The 26,687-nt window shown below is 33.9% G+C and overlaps 1 protein-coding gene and 1 non-coding gene across 2 annotated transcripts; one reads left to right on the top strand and one right to left on the bottom strand.

The window, feature by feature from the left end:
* Positions 1–5,105: 5,105 nt before the first annotated feature.
* LOC133869208 (putative glucose-6-phosphate 1-epimerase) lies at positions 5,106–26,586 on the bottom strand. The gene is made up of 9 exons (XM_062306166.1): positions 26,515–26,586; positions 17,273–17,308; positions 17,013–17,193; positions 14,978–15,104; positions 14,681–14,783; positions 14,229–14,288; positions 14,027–14,066; positions 13,749–13,922; positions 5,106–5,371 (listed from the first exon to the last, which is right to left on the bottom strand). The coding sequence occupies exons 1-9, from the start codon at positions 26,584–26,586 to the stop codon at positions 5,328–5,330; spliced, it is 837 nt and encodes a 278-aa protein (XP_062162150.1). The 3' UTR covers positions 5,106–5,327.
* TRNAM-CAU (transfer RNA methionine (anticodon CAU)) lies at positions 12,227–12,298 on the top strand. Its single transcript has one exon. It is a non-coding gene; the product is annotated as a tRNA-Met (tRNA).
* Positions 26,587–26,687: the final 101 nt, after the last annotated feature.

Here is a 26,687-nt window from a genome sequence, read left to right as displayed (position 1 = left end):
TACTTGTATTGTAGACGTAGATGTAGTCGGATTCAGCCTTCAAGTACTTGAAAGAGTCCAAACTCAAGACACAAACCCAGGGTGCAAGAAGGAACAACCAAATGAAGACACAAAAAGCAGATATATCAAATGGGTGGATTAGAGAAATAAAAAACAACAAAAAATAGTATAAAACACACAAAGGCAGAGAGTCTAGTAGTGGTAGCACATCCATCAGATCAATTAGGGATTCTGACTGCGAGAGGTGAGGCTTGTTAGCCTTTGGAGTGATCGAAATCGAGAGGATGGGATGGGATGGCAGATGGACCATCGCCTTGTACCCTGTTCTAGTTTGAACTCGAGGATATTGAAGAACAAAAATGAAATGGAACGAAATGGAAAATTGGAACGGCAGATTTGCCATTGGATTTTCTTCTTGATCGTTCATCAACGGCGGATAGAGAAACATAATGAAAGGGTCGTTGAGAAAATTGAATGAGAGCATTCAATTTTCTTCTGATCTGCCATTAATGCTTGCCGATTGAATCGAGTGACGGTAGGGTTTTTTGATACTCATTTAAGGCGTTTTCTCCATTTTTCACCGTTGGATTGATTTTTGGGTAAAACCAATTCATTTGAACGGCTTAGATCAAGCCTTGGTGATCTAAATTGAGCAGAAAATTTAATGGGGCTGTCAAGAGGCTTTTCAGTTTCAGAGGCGAACCCTAGGTTAAAAAAAAATGATCCCCTGTGTGCGCAACGGTGCGGTATGGCTAGAACCCGTGCCATCTCTTCATCGAAAATCATTATGACCGTTGATTACGATTATTATTTTTTGAATCTCAAATATGGTCAGTTAAGAACCCAGCTCATGTGGACATGCGAAACACAGAATTAGGACCCCCTCAGTCATGCGCACTAGCTGTCATCCATCTTCAAATCCAACGGTTATGATTTACTCCACTTTTAATCGAACGGCTACGGGCATTGCAAAAATTCTCGAGAAACAGGCTGGCCGACTCGATTTTGGGGGAAAAAAATTTCCCTCTCCATTTTTTTGGGTTCTAGACTCTTCCTCTCCTTGTTTTTTTTTTTTTTTTTTTTTTTTAAAAAAAAAAAAAAACAATTCTCTTCGTTTTTTTAACTAAGTCTTCCGAAATTAATTTTTTTTTAAAAAAAAAAGAAAAAAAAACTTAGAAAAGACTAGTCTAATTTGTCTAAGACTGTAAATGTTACTTTATATATAATTATATATATATATTGTCTAAATGTCTAATAAATTATTTGTTATTAAAATTAATAAAAGTAAAAACAAAAGAAGAAACAACTTAAGTGCTTAACAAATGCTAGTCTAATGAGTTAATAATATTAAAAAATCTAATGAGTTAATAATATTAAAAAAATAAAATTCATTTTCATAAGATAAGTTATAATTTATGAGTTATACGTTTATTTTTTTTGTTAACTAATTTTTTTAAATACCGATATACCATATTATCTACATTATACATTTATTATTTATACAATTGTACATTTATTTAAATCTATGATGTAGTCTTTTTTTTTTTTGGTATAGACCATATAGACCGTATAGTTATTACTTTTTACTTATTCCTTTTTAATTAAATACTAAAATCTATAGGATTAGGGTTTTAATGTAGATGTAGTTATTACCTATTGGCTACTACCTAATGTTAGTAACTTAGTATAATAGTATTAATGTATTAGTATATAAGTTAATTTAATTATGAATCTATGATATTATTTAATTTGTAATTATAAACAAACACATTACACATTGTTAATTATAATTTATAATACTATTAAGTCTATTATACATTTATATTATTAACCTAAATTGGAATTACATAAATTTATCTAGTAATAATGTGTAACATATCTAATGATAATATGTATATAATTATATTGAACGGATCATATGCTTATATAGTTATATAATTATAAACTTATAGTTGTATTCATATCAATCTAATAATGATCAAAGGATATGATCTATATAAGATATATCATATAATTAATAAATTTTTATATCCAAATTGTTGATTTGAATTTTTGAAATTTCGAGCCCTAAACGAGTCGGGCAATCGGGTCGGGTCGGGTCAAGCGATACTCAAGTCGAAAATTTCAAGCCATAAACGAGCCGGGCGGGCGAGTCGGTCCGATCGAGTCTTAAACGAGCCGAGCTCTCGAGGCCTCATACGAGCCGGGCGGTTCGGTCTCTAAACGGGTCGAGCTCACGAGCTCCCGTCGAGTTATGTCGGGCGAGTCGGGTAGGTATCACTAATTAATCGAGCGAGTTTCAACGGTAACGAGCGGGCTTCAACAGTGCCGAGCTCGAGCTCGGATCGGGCTAAACCGGGCGGGTACTGAGCGGGACCTCGAGCCCAGTCGGCTCGCTTACAGCCCTACTCTTATATATACTTTTCTAAAAAAAAAACACTGTAAATGCTCTTATATATACTTTTCTTAAAAAAAAAAAAAAAAAGAATTTTTCTGCTCCAATCTTTTGTTTGAAAAGCACCGGAAGTGCCTTAAAGAACTTTGTTTCAAAGCCTGCTACGCTAGCTGCTAATCTTCTTACATAACTCAGCAAAAGCACAACTAGTCGGAATGGAATTCAAATGCACATGAACGAACATGGGAAAAATTCGCAATAAATGAGGAATTTATTACGAAGAAGACTACAAAAAAGCAGTGTAGATAATGAGGATTTTTTTTTTTTTTTTTTTTTTAATTTTTTTTTTTTTATGTACATTGTAGAAAAAAAAAAAAAAAAACCTTATGGAACGAAGAAAGTGGAGGGGGTACTTTTTCCAAAACAGAGAGGAAAAGATTTGGATAAAGGGGAAATGATGGGAATTCAGCCAGAGTGAAATCTATTTGCGACCTAATTGGTCACATGGTGAGCGCAGAAGTTTGCAATTCGGTTAATATGACTAGCTTTCCAGCTAGCTGTTTATGGGATGGTAGAGAGAATGTTGTAGATGGTGGAAGCAATTCTCCAATCTGTAGTAGTTGCTGAATGTTGAAGCGCCCAAGTGACATTAAGAGAATAACCTTCTAAGATAAAAAAAGATAATCCTAACGAACTTGCCAAACGAGCAGCCAGAAGAGCATTAGTAGCCTCATCAAAAAGAGCAGAGTAGGGTGAGTTAAAAATCGAAATACATTTAATAATAGAACCAGTAGAGTTTCTGCAAACAGCAGCTTGAGCAAAAAATGTAGCTCTGATTGCAGTATCATAGTTTATCTTGTAATAGGGAGGGGATGGGCTCTTCCAAACTTCAGGAGTTTTATCATATTTGGTTGTCAACACAGAATAGTGTTCCAGAGCAGTCTTGTTTATTGTAGTTGATATAATAAAAGCATTTGGGATAATGCCCTCATGATGAGCTTTGTTCCTGGTAAACCAAAGATAGTCACATGCAACAACAGCAAAAATTTGGAACCTATGAGTCTCTGCCAGAGGCACTCCAAGCCTATGGTGTGGATCAAGAATGATAAGGAGTCAATCTGTCATGTTAGTAACATTTAATGCAATAGTATCCAAAGGCCAAAAAGATTGACGTCAAACCACACGAGCAATTGGACAGGTGAAAATGAGATGGGAGAAGTCAATGGGATAAAAGCAAAGAGAGCAACTGGTGTCTTATAGGGAAGAAGGTATGGATTGAGAAATTCGAAATTTGGTAGGAATAACATTCCATACCATCTTCCAAAGAAAAAGTTTTAAGTGATGATTCAACTTGAGCTTCAGAGAACTTTCCAACAAGATTTGGAGAGAGGTGAAGGTGTGGAATGGGAGAAAGAGCTAATGAGGTGGTGGGCAGACTTGGTTGAGAAAACATCAGTGGTGGATGGGGTCCAGAAAAGGGAATCAGAATTGGAACAAATATTGATTTTTAATATTTCATAGACAGTGGTGGGATCGAACAAGAATTGCAATACATTTTGCCTCCAGGTCAAAGTAGGGGAATGAATTAGATCAGAAATGGACAAGGGGTGGTTGGTGGTGATGGAAGGCAATCTAGGTGTAGGTCGGAAGGATGGCACAGTAGGAATCCATGGAGAAAACCATATAAGAAGGCTAGAATTATTATGGGGAATAAAACAAGCTCCAGCAGAGATAATAGAGAGACTAGCCTTGATGCCATTCCAAATCTAGCAGCCTGTTGCAAGAGAAGAGGATAAAAGTTACCATACCTGATGTACTTTTGTTGAAAAAGAGAGACCCATAAACTGTTACGATTTGAGAGCAATTTCCATTTGGAGAAGATCAATAGCATTTCTTCTTCGCCAGATAAGAGTACTAGTGTAAAAAAATCTAGTGTTTGGATCATTACATGTCAACCAGAGCTCCCTAGATTTACGCTTCCAAAGGGATTCTTCCTGAATCAAATATTCATTTTAAAGGGACTTGAGGTGAAGCTCGAAAGCTAAGTCGGAATCTGAAGGAGAGGCCTGTTGAGTAATGTCAAGTAGTTGATAAGTGAAGTCCAGTTTCTGTTTTATTTCCCCTGAGAAATGCTTATTCCAGTGTTTGATTGCCTGCTTAGTGTTCTTTAGTTTTTTTGTCAAGCAGTAAGATGAGGATTCAGATACAAGAATAGACCAAGCTTCTTTAATAACAACTCCACATGTGGGATTCCGAGTCCAAAATTCTTCAGAGCAAAAAGGACGAGGGAGGGAAGGGTATCTAATAAATGTGTCTAAAAGCAGTGGGTTGTGATCAGAATTATGTGCAAACAAATGAGTAACTGAGAAAGAGGGGAAATGCTAAATCCATTGATTTGTAGCAATAGCCCGATCAAGACGTTCTTTAATCAAACTATGCCCTTGCTAGTGATTAGACTACGTGTAGGGGTTACCAGTAAATCCCAAATCAATCATACCAAACTGATTCATAAAATGACTAAAATCATTTATGGAGGAGCATGGAAAAGGTCGACCGCCCAATTTATCATTTTGAGCAGTTATAGCTTTAAAATCCCATATACAAAGCCTTGGAATATCACAATGGTCACCAAAATCAGCTAACGTGGTCCAAAATTCAGAAGTGGATTTTTGATATGGTGGTCCATAAACAAACAAAATTAACCATTTAATTGTAGGGGAGTCTAAGGAACACCAAGCACAAATCATATCATGAGAGACATAAAAATCAGAGAGTGTAACATCATTTTTCCAGGCAAGTAAAAGTCCCCCTCGAGAGTTATAGGGAGGTGCTTGAACAAACATATTGAAACCAAGTTGATGTATTAAAGAACTAGCAATGGAAACAGTCTTAGTTTCAGACAGGAAGATAATATCATGATTATTTTTTCTAATCAGAGCCCGTAAACTACGAATTTTAAAGGATTGAGATAACCCTCTACAATTCCAAGAGAATATTTTCATTTGACAGAAGGGGCAAGCCTCAAATATTGTGGAATTAATAGAAAAACCTGAGAATGGTGGAAAGCTGCCAGGTGATTCCTCATAGCGCAGCAAGAAATTTTGACAGAAATTTCACACACGTAGAAGAAGACCAAGTGTGTCTGATAAGGCACAGGGATCAGACCTGTGAAGAAAACTTCAGAGTCGGCGTCAACGTGCTGGAGGGCCGCACAAAGCGGAAAGGACCGCACAGAGAAAATTGCAAAGGGGGAAGATAGGGACAGATCTTAAATTTTCCTTGTCTTTTGAATGGAGAGAAGAGGAGGTTGTTTGGGAGAGAAGGTGTTGAAAGATGAAGATGGTGTATCAGATTTACCAGAGGTGGAAGAGGAAATTTCAAAAAGGAGAAGATAGGTAAAAAAACCTAATTTTTCCTTAACTCGTTGGTATAGAGAAGGCAGAGGTGAAAAAAATCTAAATCTAAAAGAAATAAAATGCGGAATAATAAAATAAAATACGGAATAATAAAATAAAAGAGACAAGAGATTTACGTGGTTCGGTCTATGACCTACATCCACAAGATAAAGCCCAAAGGGCTACATTATGCTTTTATTGAATGAGTTGAATACAATGAGTGCTCTCTTATTTATAGAGACTAGAATAGAAATGAGCATTCTATCTTAACAATGTGGGACAAGAGGATGAAGCTTTTATATAAGCCAATGGCCAAAGCTTCTCCTCACTTAGGCAATGTGGGACAACCAACATATTATCTCTAACATTCCCCCTCAAACTCAAGGTGGAAACTTGTGAAAACTTGAGCTTGCTTCTTGATGACGTCAGATTTGGAAGCATCGGCAGCTCTTGAACAGCAGCAACTTTTGGGCCGGAACGGGCCAACTATGACCTTACATGGAAGCCAACTGTGGGCTAAATAAGGCATGATAACACTTTTCAAATGCCAAAATAGAAATGAGCCTTCTATCTTAACAATGTGGGACAAGAGGATGAAGCTTTTATATAAGCCAATGGGGGAATGTTAGAGATAATATGTTGGTTGTCCCACATTGCCTAAGTGAGGAGAAGCTTTGGCCATTGGCTTATATAAAAGCTTCATCCTCTTGTCCCACATTGTTAAGATAGAAGGCTCACGTGTGGCACTATTGTCCAATCACGTATATTGCATCAGAGTATCAGCGGGAGGGAAGGCCCAATCCTCTCTCTAAGACGCCTTAGAGAGAGGATTGGGCCTTCCCTCCCGCTGATGCTCTGATACCATGAAAGAAATCTAAATCTAAAAGAAATAAAATGCGGAATAATAAAATAAAATACGGAATAATAAAATAAAAGAGACAAGAGATTTACGTGGTTCGGTCTATGACCTACATCCACAAGATAAAGCCCAAAGGGCTACATTATGCTTTTATTGAATGAGTTGAATACAATGAGTGCTCTCTTATTTATAGAGACTAGAATAGAAATGAGCCTTCTATCTTAACAATGTGGGACAAGAGGATGAAGCTTTTATATAAGCCAATGACCAAAGCTTCTCCTCACTTAGGCAATGTGGGACAACCAACATATTATCTCTAACAAGAGGTTCTCTCTTTAGGAAAGTTCAGTCGCTTTCAGTAGAGAATGAGGAATTTATTCGTATTGTAATAGAGCTGCAAGATAAGTTGTATGAAGGAGAGTTTTCTACTTTGACAGTAGTGGCTAGAAATTTATAGCTCAGGAGAAATACTGTAATTTTTTTGGGGGAACTTTAGCTATCCAAATCATATCGTTAGGAAAGCGTTCATTCGAATTCACCGAGGAATTCCAAATTGCTAATGCTTAGTCGCAAGTTGAAAGTGAAGGTTTTCTACGTCTATTTAAAAGCGGATAGCGCCTGCAATTGGTCAGGTGAAGATTAACTGGAATGTAGCAATAGATAAGACTGGAGCAAATATTCTTTAAATTTGACATCTATGAAAGCTTTGCGTGATTAATTTTTTTTTTAAAAAAAAAAACCTTTTATTTCTTTTGAAAAATCATTTCCCAAAGTTGTGAAATTTTTAATGGAAAAATACATTTTACCCCCCCAAAGTTCGACCAATTTTTCACTTTTGTGTCTAATGTTTAAAAAGTGGCATGTTTCATCAAAGTTTCTGAAATTTTCAATGTAAACAATTTGTTAATTATTTATGTTTTCTTTAACGAAAATTATTAAAATGACCTAAAAAAGAATGAAATTCAGCCCCCCAAAAATGGAATTCAGCACCCCCCCCCCCCTCCCCAAAAAAAAAAAAAAGAAACGAAATTCAGGCCCCCTATATATATATATATATATATATATAAACGCAGCAATAAGCAACAGATATTAAACTAGAAAGAAAAAAGAAAAAAACCACATACATGCAGCAGATAATATATATATATATATATATATATATATATATATATATATATATATATATAGTCGGTAGATCTTCTCCAATATGCAAAGCCAATGTCAATCATAGAATCACACTGTACAAGGAAAAAAAAAATGGACAAAGTCTACTTTACAATAACTCACACATTTTTCTCCTTCAATCTCACACCGTCATTCAACCCAAAGAAAAGAAAAAAAAAAAAAAAATTATTCATTTACTTCTTTTTTGTCCATCCATCCCTATTTATAAAGCTATTTATAAGGCTACAGGTAGGGTGTGGGTTGCTTGGCAAAAAAGAAAACAGAAAATGATTCATTTACTTCTTTTTTGTCGCTCATTTTGTTTTCACTTTTAAAAATTACTGTTAAATTTGTGGAATGCATCTTATTTCTTTATATATATATATAAACTTCACAGATTTAATAATAATTTTAAAAAGTTAAAAGATAAAATAAAAAATAAATAAAAAATAACAAATGAAAAATGTGTAGCATGTGTCTCAGCCGGATTCTCCCTTGTTCAAAGGATTGGAGAGAGCCGAATACTTCAAAAAAAAATTGTTAAAACAAAAGTTAAATGATAATTTCTTTTTAAAGGAACTGGCCGGATCCTTTTTGGTTCAAATCTTTTATTCAGAAATAGGTGCTAAAATAATAATGTAGGTGCTAAAAATGTGACACGCTGAATAAAAAAAAAAAAAGAAATGTTATATGCATTTAAATTTTTATAAAAAATCTTAGTAAGATGATATGGATCTTATTTATTGGTATTCGTAACATTTTTTTTATTAATTATTTTAATCCTATGTAATGAATAAACTCTATATTAATTAATAAAATTCTCTTTATAAAAATTTAAATACGTATAGTATTTTTTAATAAAAAAAAAAAAAAAGTGATTAAGCTGATTTCCTTTTTTCTATTCACTTTAGCGTGTCGCGGAGCATTAATTCAGTCAAAAGATGAACAAAGAAATAAATATTCTTCTCCTGTCTCTATCCCTCTCAATAAAGAATATTGCCGTGTCAGTGGTGTCACAATTCTCCTTTCATTATTATTCAGCCACTTTTCCTTTTTCCTATGCACTTTAGTGTGTCCCCAGCATTCAATCACAATTAAGATGAATGCGACTAAAGTTATTATTAAATGAAAAATGCTAAAAATACAATCTTAGCACAATTAATGCCACAACCTCAAAGCATATTGAGGTTGTTCACTATTTGTATTAAGGGTTGTGTATTAATCACAATTTTATTAAATTTATACTACTCATATGTGGTCTTAAAATATTTATTGATCGATTTTTTTTTTTTTACTAAAAGATAATAATCAAAATGATGCAGAGCTTATTAAATTAAGAGGATCAAAATAATTAATCAAAATAAATATTATGGATATTAATGAATAATATCTACATTAATTTAGCACCTATATCTCTGAATAAAAAATTTGAACGAAAAATGATGTAGTTCCTTGAAAAAGAAATTATCATTTTTACTTTTGTTTTAACAATTTTGATCTCTTTTTTTGAAGTATCCAGCTCTCTCCTTCCTGTCTATTGACCTGGGGAGGATCAGAATGAGACATGCTACACATTCTTCATTTGTTATTTTTTATCTTTTAATTTCTTAAAATCTCCATTAGATCTGTGTGGCTCATATGTGAGATAAGATGGGTTTCACAAATTCAACAATGGTTTTAAAAAGTGAAAAAAAAAAGACGAAAAATAATTAATACTACAAAAAAAAAAAAAAAAACTACATTTTATGTCCTTTTTTTTAATGCCATTTTAGGCTATATAAACACACCAAAAGTTAGTGTCATTTAATTAATGCCGCTTCTCAAACGACATTAAAGTGGCAGTCTTAAATTTATTTCCTGCTGCTTAGAACACAAACAGCATTAATTTATGTCATTTGAGGAAAATCAGCATAATTAAATTTATGCCGTTTGAACAATAAGTAGCATTAAATTTAATGTCATTTTTAACGGTAAGTGACATTAAATTTTATGCCGTTTAAGTAGTAAACAACATTAATTAATAAAGTTCTTTTTTCTAGCTTCTGTCATATATTTTTTTCTAGGCCAATTAAATTATCTAATTGGCTAATTCACAAATAATGTATCTACAACAATCATGATACAAAAAACTAACTGATATAACTTGATAAACATTGCTTAAAGTTAAGATACACAAATAGTATACTTTAAACAACTAACATGATCACAATCATTACAATTCAAAAAATGATTAGACTTACATATAACTTAAACTATAATACTATATAATGCAAAGAAATTGTTCCATTGTCAATAACATGATTCAAAAAACCTAGCTTACATTCGAACGTTAAACGATGTCTCCAAACCAAAACACAGGAGATTAGAACACAACTTCACAATTCTCTTGTCCAACGACGTCACTTGACGAATAACTGCATATAAGAAACAAGGGAAAAAAAATTCATATTTAGATTACATAAAGATAAACTTGAATTTTCATGTACATTATTAAGATCATCTTGAACAGTCCTCTTAATTACTTGATTGGTATCTTCAAAGCTCTTATTACTTTATTGGTGTCTTCAACACTTTCAATAAAATCAACCAAGTACCCATAAACCAATTGCATATATTAATTAAAAAAAGCATGAGGATAAGATCCCATCATCACATTCAAGACAATATCATCACTAAAACCCCACAAAATAAGTAATTACATAAGGTTGAAATTTCAATGTACATTCAAAAACCATATATATATCATGTAATACAATGCACGCTCACCCAATATAATAATCTTGAGACATGTGGATCCCAATTTCTTAATAGAGAATGAGACACCAACTTAAAGAAAAACTTGTGAGGTCCCTCCAAAACACGCTCATTACTATCATCATATATTTCACAATCATTGTGCCTCCACTTGTACTTGCAATTGACTAACTTGTATGAAAAATAATGGTTCCTAGGAGGAAGATGACGATGATACCTTGGGCATACTGTTGGATTTGCCATGTATAATGCCAAAGCCCGTTCCGCAAACACATCCTGCGTATTCTGCCTTTTCAATTGTCTTAACATATGTATCGTCTGGAATCCATTGTATAAATCCTTGTGAGAATGCATTTGTTGTTGGAGACTCCTGCGACATCAACTCCATCATCTTCGCCAATCAAAAATATAATTTAAGCTCTCTCTCTACCACTTTAAAGATTTGCCTGAAACTTCTATTGTTGCCCCTTCCCAACAATTACTAAAATACTTTTGGCCAAGGTTCATGCAAGATCCTTCTCTCAAGGCTGGTTGGCCTTTAGGGATTTTCAATGTTTAGAGCTGGTTGTAATATATCTTGATGGATTATACTCTCATCCAAAAGGTCAACTTGCGTGTTGGGGATTTTAGATTTAGAGTCTGTTTGGGATTGTGTTAGAAAATAAAGTTTTTGTCTATAGAAAAAGCTTAAAATAACTTTTTAGAGAGAGAGAGAAAAAAAAAAAAAAAAAAAAAAAAAAAAAAAAAAGAAAGAGGAAAGAAGTCTCATTTTCAAGCCTCCCTTTGAACTTAGTTTTGGGATTTTTTAAAGTAATAAAGTACTTTTTAAATTTTTACCAAACCAACATTTTTTTTTTGGAAAAAAATTTCCTACAAACAGGTTTGTAAGAAATTTCATACAACCCACATATAAGATTGACATGTTTCTCTTGGCATGTGAGAAACACATGTTTTTTTATTCGCATGCATTTCTCACATGCTTTTTGATTGCGTTAAATGTTTAGTGAAATATTTTGTTTTACTTTGTATTCATAAGCTATGTATTTTTCTACAATATTAAGAATTATATGGGTTTTATTTATATTAAAATGTAATAGGTATCACCCCAATAATATTAGAAACTCCTGTTAATTTTTTTATTAATGCTTTGATAATCATAATCTATAGGTTTTCTTCTTACTATTTTTTCCATTATACTTCTTTTCATTTTAAACTACTTATATGGGAAACAAAGATTTTAACATGTTTTAATTTGTATAAATCAAAATAAAATTAAGAATCTTATTTTTTAATTCATTTGAATGTTTAATGCTATTTTATTTTTTCGTTTGTATGATTCGCTTAAATTTTTTTTTGGAAGTATTTTCTCTCCATTTGAAAGCAAAAAAAGGCAAAAAATTATTTGATTATCGAACGTGATGCGAGATAATTTATTTGATTGGACTAAAGGTTGAGTGAAAGTGTGAACCATTTTGTTTTATTTTGTATTCAAAAAAAAAAAAAAAAAACCAGTTTTGTTTATTTTGTTCTGTATAATACTTTTAATGTTCAATTTTTTATTTTTTTAGTTTTATTTGCATTGAAATTTAATAGGTACCACAGACAACAGCCTGTAGAGAATATAGTATAAACTCTAACTGTTTCATTTATTTCTCAACAATCAGAGTGGCGCAGCGGAAGCGTGGTGGGCCCATAACCCACAGGTCCCAGGATCGAAACCTGGCTCTGATAGTAAGAGAGCAGCTTCCCCACCAATTTTTATTTTGGAAAATGCTAGAATTCCCACCCCCATCCCACTCCAATCCCACCAACTCTAAGTGTTTTAATTTTTTTATTTAATAAATCAATTTTCAACTTTTTACACTTAGGGTTGGTGGGATTGGGGTGGGATGGGGGTGGGAATTGTAGCACTTCCCTTTTTATTTTCCCTCGTGTTTTGAAGCATTTGTTTGAAAGTATATCCTTCATAAAAAGGAACAAGATATTATACTCAGAAAAGAAAGAAAAATAAATGAGTAGTGAATTATAAAAACAATTCTTTTCCACCTTCTTTGGGCAGCTATAGAATTAAAACATAGGCTGTTCCGATGATCCTAGTACTACATCTTAACGTTTGAGCCATTATATAATTTGTATATGTACATATAGCCCCGCTCTTTAGAGGTGAAGGGGTGTTTTCTCGTCCTTTTTGGGATGAAGAAGTGGTTTTTTTCTCAACCTTTTCGGGTTGGAGAAGTGGTTTTTTTTTTTTTTTTTCGATTTCTGGGGTGTATCGGCCGATGATTTTCCCCGTTTCCAAGTTTTGGTTCTCTTCCTTGGGGTTCCGGTCTGATTCGTGGCGGCGGGGGTTTTTGGGCTTCGTTGAAGTGGTGATGTTGGATTGGAGCGCCATGGGGCCGTTTTCTGTCAGGATTCTTTGTGTCGGCGTTGCTGGTCGATGGCCACGCTGGGGTTTGTTTTTTTCGTTCAGTTTTTGTGGTTGATTGCAGCTGCGGCGGCTTAGGGTTTCTACTGGTTCGGCGGTTCAGGGCGTGGAGGGGCTCGGTTTTGGGGGATCTTCTTCTTCGTAACCTGATCCTTTCCTCGCTTGACACTTCCGACCTCACCCGTCAAGCGCCCATATTTCCGGTTCAGATCCGGACTTAGGTATTCGATCCGGCGAGTCAAAAGGGGGAAGTGGGGAAATGGTCGGCCAGTGCATTTGCAGTTGGTTTTTTCTTTGTTTTTGTTTGGTTGTTTTTGAATGCAGCTGCTGGGTTGTATTTTTAATATCAGAATCTAGTACTTCAAAGCTAGTTGATAGCTTAGTTTGTGTGCCCTCTCTGGGTCTCAGTAGGATTTATTGTGTTAAAGAGGCATCTTGCTGTTGTCTAGATTTTTGAGCAGCTGTATTTTGTATTGGTCTTAGTCTATTTTGCCTGGGTGGAAGAAATTCTCACCGCTGTGCTGTGACTTATGTGTATTAGGGTTTTTTGGAACCCTGGATATTTGACCAGTTGGTCTCTTTTAATGAGAAGGGATTTTCATAAAAAAAAAAAAAAAAAAAAAAAAAAAAAAAAAAAAAAAAAAAAAAAAAAAACTATGTTGTTCCTACGGGGAGGGGAGGCTGTGAAAAAGAACAAAAGAAGACAAAAGCTCCTTTTTTCTCTTCAAATTTCCTAAAAATGATTGAGGTGCTCACTGCAGAAACTGGAAGGCACAACCGAGAGCTGCAACGGCCCTGCCCACTCCTCGCCTGGCTTCAAAGTGACGGGTTTCTCGATTGCTTCCCCATCAACACAAACCATCTGTTTGTATTCCTCATCACCAATGTCTACCATTGATTTTGATTTCTTCTCCCAAGGATTCCAAACCACTGTACGCAGTAGGAAAACAAGTTGGTGGAAAATGAAGACCAGGAATTTTATTTCCTTTTATTGTATGTGATGGTTATACTTGTTCATATGTATGGCAGCTTACCGGCATCCGAAAGTCCGTCCTTTCTTATTACGTATGTCCGCTTTTTTTATAAAAAATGCTTGACATCTTAACACTTTTTTCTAGAATTTGGTTCCAGCATAATGTGTTACAATCCTATGAGATTGTGACACATTGAATCTCATAGGATTATGACACATCAGGTTATAATCAAATTTTGAAAAAAAATGTTTGGATGTCTAGCATTTTTTTCATGATCAAGGACTGCGATTACATTAGGAGAACTAAGATAAGCTCGATCCAGCTGCATGCCAGGAAAAACAGAAGAAAACACGGACTCTTTAACTGTCATCCCTCTGTTTGCACCCAAAAGAAAAGCAGCAGTAATTAAATGCAAGATTAAAAGTAGAGGCTCAGTGACATGATAAAATACTGCTACAATGTCATTCTTATGAAACAACTACAATTGAAAAAGTTTGATTTTTTTAAAGGGTCTAAAAATGTACAAACAAGATGTTTCCTCCCCATATCAGTCTTGAGGAATGCAGCTATCATTCTGTCGTCAATTTCTAATTTCTTTAGCAGAAACCTTTAACTTGTCAATGGAAGTTTCATAAAAAAATAATAATAACATCTTGATATGATCTAGTAAAGAAATTTCACACCATTCTCTATATAACAGACAAGAGAACTTACCTCGGATTCAAAAGTTATAGCATCTCCTTGTTCTGTAAAGCGTTCTCTTCGGCAAAGATTGTCTAGGTAGTAAAATGTCTCCAACCCTTCGATTCTTAGTTCACTGAGTCACATTAATTGATGTTCATATTAGTGCAAAATTGCAAATCGCACACCCAGAATAGACATGCTCATAATTACAGCAGCAGAGAACTATAACATGTAGGCCCTTACAAGAGCAATGTAAATTTGTCTGATTGAAATTTAAAAGAAATATATAGAATGGAGTAAAACTTGTTTGTCATTTTATTTCCATACTTTATGTCAGAAACTGACAAGTCTGTGTGATAGGCAAATGAGAAACTAAACGGCTTGCCGTTGACATTCCTAACTCGTGATGTCAGTGTCAAATCTCCGTCTGTCGCAAGAGACACCCTAAGAGCATCTCCAGCAGTTGGAGTTAAAATAGCTATTCAAAAAGTATCAATCTCTACTTTAACTACTGTTTTTCCTATATTCTTTCCAACAGATTTATTATTCAACTCTCTACATACATTTAAATATTATTTCCTACTCTTTTTTTTATTATTATTATTTTTTTATTCTTTTCTTCTCCTCATTTTCCCTTCTGTCCGATCTCTCTTTCTTGTTCTTCCTTTCTCTTTTCGTCTGAAACACACCGAGAGAGAGATCGAGGGATTTAGGGAGAGACCCATGAGAGGAGAGCCGGAGATGGAGAGACCCGAGAGGCCGAGAGGCCGAGACTAATCCGAGAGAGAACTGCTGAACTCGACGAACCCAGACGAATCCCATCAACCAGATCCTCCATGAGTCGAGCTCCGGTGGCCTGAGACGAGTTCCGGTTGAGCTAGGCGCGGATTCGGCAGAGTCAGAAGTGATTTTCAGTGATTATGAGCAATTTTCGAGAGAGAACCGCTGAACTCAACGAACCCAGACGAAACCCATCAACCCGATCCTCCATGAGTCGGGCTCCGGTGGCCTGAGACGAGTTCTGGTTGAGCTAGGCGCAGATCCGGCAGAGTTAGGTGATTTCCGGTGATTATGAGCGATTTCCGGTGACTGGTAAAATAGGTTGATTTTGGTTGATGATTTTTAGTTGAACCCATTTGATTTTGAAGCTTGAATGTGTCTCCCCTGTTTCAGTTATATGTATCACGGCTAAAGCTATATTTATGGTTGATTTTAATGATTTTGGTTGGTTGTTCATGGCTGGCAGAGAGGGATGGAGAGGGGGAGAGAAAAAATATTAATAAAAAAAGTGTAAACAGATAATAGTGAATAGCCAGTTCACTGTTAAGGAAAAAAGGTTAAAGAAGCTAATCTGCTGGATTGAAAAAAAGAGCAAAAAAAGTCAAATTTGACTATTTTGGCTAAAATAGCAACTCTGTTGGAGATGCTCTAAGACGTAGCTCAAAGCTCGAAAGGAAGAGAAAAAAAAAGTAAAAGGGATAAATTAACTTAAATACATATTTGATACATGTTGTTTAAATTTTTTATTTTTTGGTACATTAGATTCTATTCGCATCACAGATAGTACCTGAATTTTGGAAATAGACTTAATACCTCCGTCTAATATTTTTTGAATTTTAAAACAGACTTAATACCTTCGTCTAATATTTAATGATTTGCCCTGAGGGTTGATACATGGCACAATATATATAAAAAAAAAAAATTAAAAAATTAAAATTAATTGAAAAAATAAAATTTTAAAAAAAGCTTTAAAAATTTAAACAAAAAAAAGGGGAGGGGGGGGGGGATGGCACAGCCACCCCTATGGCCAAAGAAGAAATAAAAATAATAATAATAAAAAAAAATTATGAGGGTTTTGGCCATTGGGGGTGGTTTGGCCACCACCAATGGCCAATACTCTCCTTTTTTCTTTTCTTTTTTGGTCGTTGGGGGTAGCTGAACCACCCGCATGGGCCTCGGGGGTGGTTTAACCACCTCCAAGGGCCAAAACCTTCACAATTTTTTCTTTTTTCTTTTTAGCCATAAAGGTGGCTGAGCCTCCCCCTTGACCAAATTTGCCCGGCCAAAGCCATCCCTTTTTTATTTTTTTATGTTTTTAATATTTTCAAGACTCGGCATTCCCTCTCAATTTTTGCTAATATGTTATCTATTATTTGTTTTTGGGCTCACCAGTAGTGTCTCAATTTCAACAATAACTAAGACCATAATCATGCACACCAACAAATACCTGGTCCTTCATCCACTATATGTCCTATCTACTACACAATCAATGGTGTAAACTTAATCAACAAAAACATAAAGAGTTTCTTCAAACTGAAAGTGATACATATCATATCTTAATGGTGGTTTCCATTTATAAAACAGGAGCCAAGCTCATACATATTGGGCCAGCACTTTAGGTCTTCTTCCGATGGTTTAAGTAGTAGGTCAATGAAGGATTTCACATTGGAATCAATTGGGAGCAGGGGTTGAGAATTATCATCAATTGCCCAAATCTTGTTCCTTGCAAATCCATGTTGTTCCAGTGACCCACAGTTTCCAAACTTCAAAAGCATTAATATTTGATGCATCAGTAAGAAATTTTCAAAAGTCATGCATGTAAACAAGAATGATTAGAAGTACATGTGGGAAACAAATTGGTATTCCTCCGTAGAAATGCTTGACATTCCAATATTTTTTTTAAAAAAATTTGGTTCCAACAACTTAATGTGTCACAATCTTATGAGATTGTGGAACATTTCTCAAAATAATAGATCTCATGGAATTGTGACACATTAGGTTAGAACCAATTCTTAAAAAAAAAAAAAAAAAAAAAAAAAAAAAAAAAAAAGAGAGAGAGAGAGAGAGAGAGAGAGTATTACAAGTGGTACCAGAGTTAGGAATAAAAACTCATTTGGTATCTCTGTTAAATTTTTCGTCCAAATTTTAATGGTTTGCAACGTGTCAACTACTGAGGTTGAACATGTGGCACTATATAAAAAAAAATAAAAAACTTTAAAAAATAATTAAAATAAATTGAAAAAAGAAAAGAAAGAAGAGGGGTGGTTAAGCCACTCCCATTTTGGCCAAGGGGTGGCTCTCTGCCACCTCCCATGGGGTGGTTCGGCCACCACATGGCAAAAAAAAAAAAGGGTTTTGGCCTTTAGGACTAGCCGAATTACCCCCACGGCCTTTGGAGGTGGTTCGGCCACCCCTAAGGGCCAAAACCCATTAAAAACATGAGGGTTTGCCCATGGGGTGGCCGAACCACCCCCATGGCCGGAGGGGGTGGTTTGGACACCTCCAAGGGCCAAAACTCATCAAAAATTTTTGAGGGTTTGCCTATGCGGATGGCCGAACCACCCCCGTGGCCCATGGGGGTGGTTCGACCACCCCCCAGGGCACCCTCATGGTGTTTTTTTTATTTTTTTTTTATTTTTATTACTTTTTAAAGATTTGTATTATTTTTTATTTATTTATTTTATATAGTGCCACATGTCAACCTCAACAGTTGACACGTGGCGAGCCATTAAAATTTGGACGGAAAATCTAACAGAGGTACCAAATGGGTTTTTACCCATAACTCAAGTACCACCTATAATACAAATGAAAATTCAGGTATTAAATTTAAAAACGTTTAAAACCCAGGTACCAGTGGGGTATTTAACCCTAAATTTTTTACCAAACCAACATTTTTTTTTTTTGATAGAAATTTCCGACAAACCTTACAACTCACATATAAGATTGATATTTGACCATTGGCATGTGAGAATCGCATGTTTTTTTTATTCCCATTTATTTCTCACATGCTTTTTTAAGGACATAAATTTTCTACAAACCGGTTTGTAGGAAATTTCATACAATCCACATATAAGAATGATATGTGTTCTTTAAACACGGAAGAAACACATGCTATTAAAACAAAATGTGATTCTTACATGTCAATGGACACATATCAATATTATATGTGGGTTGTATGAAATTTCCTACAAACCGGTTTGTAGGAAATTCTTGTCCCTTTTTTAATAGCATTAACAAAAATATGTGATTTTCACATGTTTAAAGGACACATGCCACTTTTATATGTAAATTGTATGAAATTTGGTTTGTAGGAAATTTTTGCTCGGTTTGGGTTTTTTGATTAATTGTATTATGGACAAAAATTTCTTACAAACCGGTTTGTAGAAAATTTTTCTACAATCCACATATAAGATTAACATGTGTCTTTTGGTATATGAGAAGCACATCATATATATATATATAAAAGCCGAGTTCTTCCTTAGAATGGTATAGAATGGTGACACGTGGCATGAACCCATACTTTTTAGTGACTAAACCAATCCTTTAAGTACTGAACCGGTCTTTTAAATAAAATTGAACTGGTCTATTTAATCTCTCTCTATTAATGATACAATTAGTCTCTCTCTTAATTAATGATACAAGTAGGACTCTTTTGTGAAAAAATGTGTTTCTTTAGTATTTTATATTTTTGGTTGAAATCTAATATGTTTCCATTTTGTTTGTGAAATTTTTGGTTGACCAATTCTTCATTTGAATGTTTATGAGATTTTTTTTTTATTTGTTTTTTTGAATGTTCAGAATTATATAAGATTGAGATATAATAGGTACCACATCGACAACAACAACAACAAAAAAATTTCTGCTAATTTTCTATTTTATGCTTTGATAATCAAAATCGTGATTTTCTTCTTCTTACTTATTTTCATTTTAAACTACACCTATGAGAATAAAAATTTTAACATGTTTTAATTTATATGAATTAAACTAAAAATAAAGGTCTTATGTTTTAATTCATTTGAATGTTTTATAGGATATTTGTTTTTCTTTTATGTGATTTACACGATTTTCACTTATTTTTTGGAAGTGTTATTCTGCTTTTGAAAGCCAATAAACTAAAATTTTTATTTGATTATTGTCACAAAAGGAATGAAAATGCTTTTAAAACACCACAGAGTTAATTAAGCATTATTTCCTATTTTGTTACGAAGATGCAACAAATATTGTGGGAGGTATGCCGACAACATCCCTGATCATGTTAACCTTGTTTTCAGAAATTGAATAGACTTTTAAGAATGTCTGAGAAATAAACTAATAATAAATCCTGTCAGTATTTACAGAAAATTTGGTTGAGAGCAAAGGCTTTTGAGATCATATTTGGACATCATGGGGAAAAGGTATCCAGTCCAATCCGAGCCTTACCCCATTTGAAAAACCAGTTAAGTAGCTAAAGTTAATATAGACAACGCATTTCATGGTGAAGGCATTTCAGCGTAGATTAGTTCTTCAAACCTAATCCCATAATACAAGCCCCATTTGTCGTAATCTAGCTTACAATAGAGGAAAATGTTAGAAATATTCAACATATTGCTTAAACTAACATGCGCAACGGAAACAAATAAGATAGGATTCAGGCTTACTTCTAGCCATATTTGTTCAAGCGTTTTCACGATCCATCTGAAGAACAAGAAAAGATTATTTGAGGGATCTTCTAATCTATGCCTATGACTGTATTGCCGTACTGATGGTGTACACAGGCTATTAATTTATAAGTTAGGTCAGGGACCCTCAAATATGGTAAATACCGTATTGTTCCTCCCATCAAGGAAATATTATTATTAATTGATTTTAAATCAATTAAACGATTCTATTACGGTAATCTAAATTAATAGAAATTACCACAACCATAATACCGTATATTATATTTATAATAAATATAATAAACATCGTATATGTGGCATATAGGCCGTATATGGAGATAATATCTTACATTCTCCCACTTGGCCTTTATGAGACATGACTTTATAGTATTAGGTTCTTTAATTTGGCCAATCATTTATGGAATCCTCCAACTCAGATAAGAAATGTTTCACACGAATCATGGCGGTAAAACCATTATAAAATTAGGTCGTCCCTTTCATGTATCACAATGTAAAACACTCCTTATATGAGTACCTTATGGAAAATCAAGCTTTAAGAATGAACTTCCTATAAGTCATTCGGGTCCAACTTTATTTATCCTCATGGATAAAATAACAAATGTGCACAAAATCTTTATTATAATAACTTTATGTCTATAGACCAAAAGGAGACAAACCAATTTAACCAAGCAAAAAATGAATTAATGAGTTTCATATACTCCGCATGACTTTATTCTTTCTTTACCAGTAAACTTTAAGTCATGGGATCCGCAATCATTAATTCAGTACTTATATGTTCAATAGACCATTTATGTCTCTTAATGTTATCTCTCGTACTGAGATACTTGATGTCGATTTACTTCTGCTTCTACTCTTTATTCTTATAAAAGAAGATTATAGTAGAATTACCGCAGAGTATCTTTATGGCCTAACTGTAAAATCGACAATATTGAGACTTTCAACAAAATGTCTCATCCATCATGCCTGTGTACTAAATTCATAGCACGCTAGACTTTTAGCTTTCTTGGTAGACGTAGCAACTATAATCTACATACTGCATCTTTAAGATATATCTCTCAATAAAAAGATATATACCCTAAAGTAGACTTACTATCTACACAATCAGCAAAACTCAAATCTGAACAACTAACCACCTTCAAATGGAAAGTGTATCCTTATGTTAAGTTGTACTTTTTGGTTCCTTGCATATACTGCAAGACTTTATTTGCAGCACTTTATTGACCAAATATTATTATTGTTAGTCAAATGGTTAAGTCTAATGCAAGCCTTGCATTAGGTTACATACTGCATCTTTAAGATATATCTCTCAATAAAAAGATATATACCCTAAAGTAGACTTACTATCTACACAATCAGCAAAACTCAAATCTGAACAACTAACCACCTTCAAATGGAAAGTGTATCTTTATGTTAAGTTGTACTTTTTGGTTCCTTGCATATACTGCAAGACTTTATTTGCAGCACTTTATTGACCAAATATTATTATTGTTAGTCAAATGGTTAAGTCTAATGCAAGCCTTGCATTAGGTTACATACTGCATCTTTAAGATATATCTCTCAATAAAAAGATATATACCCTAAAGTAGACTTTCTACTATCTACATAATCAGCAAAACTCAAATCTGAACAACTAACCACCTTCAAATGGAAAGTGTATCCTTATGTTAAGTTGTACTTTTTGGTTCCTTGCATATACTGCAAGACTTTATTTGCACCACTTTATTGACGAAATATTATTATTGTTAGTCAAATGGTTAAGTCTAATGCAAGCCTTGCATTAGGTTGCATAATGCAGATGCTTAAAAAAAAAAAAAAAAAAAAAAAAAAAAAAAAAAAAAAACACTTTTCATCTGCCCTTATTCCAATACATTTTGGGACATTAATTTGTATTTAATTGGTCCCTCTTAATTGCTACTGAAGATGCATAATCCTTCATTCTAAATCTTCCCAAAACTTTTTCAATGTAGGCCTTCTGAGACAATGTTCATATTCTTTATGTCTCTGTGAATCTCTATGTCAAAAGACATAAGAGGTTTCACCCAAATCCTTCATTTCAAAGTTTTGTGAAATGAACTTTATGTAGCAAACCCAAATCACCACTTGCAAAATAATATCTACATATAGGACTAGAAAGATTATTGTACTCCCTCTGACCTTAAGGTATACTAATTAACAAGGTTTTCAATAAACAATGAAACAATAACCTTATAAAAAGTATATCATCGATGAGAGATCTATCACAGCCCATAAATAGAATTCTTTAATTTGCAAGCTTTCTGACTGTTATTTATAAAACATTTTGATTGTTTCATGTAAACCTCATCTTTAAGATCCCCATTCAGAAAAGTTGTTTTCGCATCCATTTGATGTAACTTTAGATCAAAATGAGCTACTAATACTATGATATCTTGATGAACCATTCTTAGACACTGGAGAGAATGTTTCACGATAATCAATGCATTCCTTATGAGTAAAACCATTGGCTACGAGTCTAACTTGACCTTTTAGCCATGGACTTATTTCTTACATTATGGCATTGAATCACAATGTGGAGTTTTCTCCACTCATAGCATGTGAAAACAATTTTGGATCATCTTTATGTCCAATGTCAACATCAGACTCTAGGAGATATACAACATGATCACTAAGAATTGTTGATCTCCTTATTCTATAAGATTTTCTTAATTCTACTTCCTTTGCATTTTGCAATGGGAGAATAGATTTTGAACCTGTTCTGTATGAGTTGGTTGTTCTAGAAGTGATTGTGGCTCAGGATAATCAATCTGATTTTCCCTAAATTCAATCAATCATCCTCTATGAGGAGGAGATTTGGCCAGCTCTAGTGCTTCTAAATTCCAATTTGTGTGAATAAGCACTCCCACTAGGTTCCGCATCCTCTAGAAATTTTACAATCAACAACTCTAGGATTATATGAAGGATAATAAAACATTAAAACCCCTTAAAGTTTACTAGATAGCTTATAAAAGATCCGTTGATTGTCCTTGAATATAATTTCCTTAGGCGAGGATTATAAATCCCCTCTTTAGCAAATATGTGTAAATAATTTAAACTTGACTTCCATTTATTTCATAAAAGGTGTCTTAAGGACAACCTTAAATGGAATCCTGTTCAACATATACACAACGGTCTTCAAAGCTTTACTCTATAAGTAATAATAGATTAGTATTACTAATCATTTCCCTTTTGTGTATACCTACCTTAATACTCTATGCCTATATTAGATCTTATGATCTTCATATTGTTTCTCATCTTCTTCCTTATAGGTATTGAAAGCATTCAATACCCCAGCTTTAATATTTAGAAGATAGAGATACATAAACCTTATATGGTCATCACTAAAAGAGATAAAAATATCTCTGACCATTTAGGCAATGAGTATGAAAAGGTCAACACCTTTCAATGTACATGATCTCAAGAATCTCAAAAAGCTCTCTTTGGCACCTCTAGTGGTCTTGTTAGTATGTTTTCTCTTATGCAGTCCACACAAGTACCAAAGTCAGTAAATTACCGACTTTTATTTTCTGTATGGAGATATATTTCAATCTCCAAGCCATAACAAGAGCATTTTTTTTAAAAAAAATTCTCAAAGACTCTACTTTACGTCAACATCAGTATGCAGAAACAAACAAATAATTTTGTTTCAAAAATTGAGATGTAGGTCAATTTTAAATAGACTTTAAATAAACCCCAACCAATTTTCCACCTAAAATAAGAAAAATTTCAAGTTTAAAATAAAATTGAAATTTTTAACAAACCAAACTAGAAAATAAATTTCTAAAAGATTATGGAATATAAATCATTTTTGAGGTAAAAAATATAACTGAATCTCAAAATTAACCTATAGATCCCAACAACCTCAAATTATAAACACGTGTTATTCACTTTAAAAAGACTCTGCATTTGTGTTAACAACGTGGATTGTTAAACCATAATCAATCCACAACATATTTGAATGAGTCACTAAAAGAGATTCACGACATACTAGATATATGAGATTATCTTTATTTTAAGTCATTTCTTAACTTCATGCAATCTTTCTTTATATGCCCTTAATTTTTCTTATTGCATGAGAAACAGGTATCTTGATTGCCATAATACTTTATTGGCACCTTATTCTCATGTTTTAAGTGTTGGACATGATTGCATTTATCGGTCCTTCCCTTGACATGAGTAACCATGTGAACACTTTATGAATTCTCTCATATCCTTGAACACACATGGTTATAAGTTTATTTACTAACCATTTATCTTTATGTGTGTTATAAGATAAAATTCTACACTTAGAAGAGAGAAATGAAATAGACCAATAATGACTTAAAAAATCTCAATCTTTAGGGACTTAAGCTAAACTACAATATCCTTCATTTTCATAATGAAATTAGAAACACTTAAATGAAAAAGCATATTAATCTTTTTCCAGTCAGAAAAATATTACCATAAAGTATTGGAATATAAAACTACCAAAGTAGAGTAATATGAATAGCTGCAATAACCAAGAAAATAAATACTTTAATGCTATGAAGTAACTTTATTTTAAATTAGCCAATGCCAATTTAAATAGTAAATTTCAACCTACATGTAGGCAAATGTTGCATCACGCATGAAATTTACTCTTTATTAATAAGACTAATAAATTTAAATATTAATAAATAAAATTCTCTGTACCTTTGGGCAACCCAAAGAAATTTTACTTTTAATACTAAATTTGTTATCTTATTCTAATTAAGTTATAAAAATAAAAACTTCCCTGTGGGGATAAGTAATTAAATTTATGAATTAACTACAAGACGATGTCAACTTTATTTTAAATTAGCCAATGCCAATTTAAATAGTAAATTTCAACCTACCTGTGGGCAAAGGTTGCATCACACATGAAATTTACTCTTTATTAATAAGACTAATAAATTTAAATATTAATAAATAAAATTCTTCGTACTTTTGGGCAACGAGAGAAATTTTACTTTTAATACTAAATTTGTTATCTCATTCTAATTAATTCATAAAAATAAAAACTTCCCTTTAGGGATAGGTAATTAAATTTATGAATTAATTACAATAAGATGTTAATTTTTCTATATGAAGTTCATGTGTACGATCCTTATGCAATTATTACAAAATTAGGATGCTTTGTCTCTCCCAAAATCATAATAATCACGCTGTAATTCATGAACATCTAATAAATCTTTATGAGATTCATGCGTGTAATCCTGATGTAATTATCATACAAAAATGGGATGCTTTGGCTCTCCCATAATTATTATGATAATTACGTGTGCGTAATCTTGATGCAATTATTATTCAAAAATTGGGATGCTTTGACTCTCCCAAAATTATCATAATAATTGCGACTTCATTAACATCTAACAACTTTATAGATGCTTCATAAAAGGCCCCAAGAATATAACAAACCAATAACTAAATGGGGTAAACAGCATTTTCCAAGGTGCAACCAGGTGAGTTCCTAGGAAAGTGAGGGGGGTCACTTGGACACACTTAAATCCCAAGACTTTCCTAACCAGAACTTTTCTAGACAATGCATTCTTGGATATTACTGTAAACACGCCAGCATATATGGTATTGTTAATTATTCTTAAGTCTGTGCATTAAGCAATTTATAAATAATATAAATTAAACAATTAAAATATTCCCAAGATCATGTATTAAGGAAACAATGATATTAACACAGAACAGTGTAAATAATAAAGTGAATAAAACCTTAATGTGAATACGTAAAACTAGGCTTAGCTCAATGGTTTGAATCTTGTAGCTTAATGGACTCAAAGGTCCTAAGTTCAAATCTCTACCTAAGCCTTATTTTTCCTTATTTTCACAAAATTCAAATGGGTCACTGTATTGGGCTGGCCTAATATGATCAGCCCACTTAATCGGGTCAGGTTTCTTATAGGTTAATCGGGCCAGGTCTCTGTATTTGTCACTTAATGGGCCTCCCTTCTTTTTTCTTTTTTTTTCTTTTTTTTTTAACTAGAAAGGGATCAATATTCGGGCCAGCCCACTTCAATGGGCTAAACAGAATGGGTCGGGTTACTTCTGGATCGGACTAGACCAAACGGGTCAGCCCACCATTTTTTTTTGGAAAAATTCAAAAACAGATCAGGCATGGGTTAAAACACCCACACCCGGAACCCGACCAGCAATTTGACCCGAGTATTGCCCAACCCTGACCCGAAAGTCTTTTGAACCCAAGCTTGGAACCCGATTTGCCTGATGGGTCGAAACCCTACCCGGTTCCTTATCCCTTGACCCGAAAAAAAAAAAACTGAAAAAAACCCTTTTTCTCTTCACCATGAACGCCGGCTAGATCCACTGCCTCCTTATGCACGGCCACTGTGGGCCGCTGCTTTAGCAGCAACGGCGACCCAGAGGGATCGCCGTTTGCCTAGGAACCAGGCGGCCCGTAAGGGCCGCCAATTCTAGTGACAGGGAAGAGGCCGCTTGCAGTGCAGCGGCTTCTTCCATCCGGAATGACACCGGCCCTTATGGGCCGGTCCCTACTACATGCGGTGAAAACCCGCTTAGCCTTATGCGGGTTTTCGCCAGTGAATGGCCGGTGCTGAGGA

This window comes from Alnus glutinosa, chromosome 5, assembly GCF_958979055.1.
Source record: "Alnus glutinosa chromosome 5, dhAlnGlut1.1, whole genome shotgun sequence".
NCBI classification, from domain to species: Eukaryota; Viridiplantae; Streptophyta; class Magnoliopsida; order Fagales; family Betulaceae; genus Alnus; species Alnus glutinosa.
This window is presented reverse-complemented; position numbering and strand designations above follow the sequence as displayed.

Excerpts from the sequence above, each read along its gene's own strand:
- LOC133869208 (XM_062306166.1), bottom strand. The coding sequence starts at position 26,586 with ATGGAAGAAGCCGCTGCACTGCAAGCGGCCTCTTCCCTGTCACTAGAA. Across the intron at positions 17,309-26,514 it reads CGGCCCTTACGGGCCGCCTG|CATTTCTACGGAGGAATACC; the intron begins GTTCCTAGGCAA and ends TGGAATGTCAAG. Across the intron at positions 15,105-17,012 it reads TATGTATGAGCTTGGCTCCT|ATGCTCTTAGGGTGTCTCTT; the intron begins GTTTTATAAATG and ends CAACTGCTGGAG.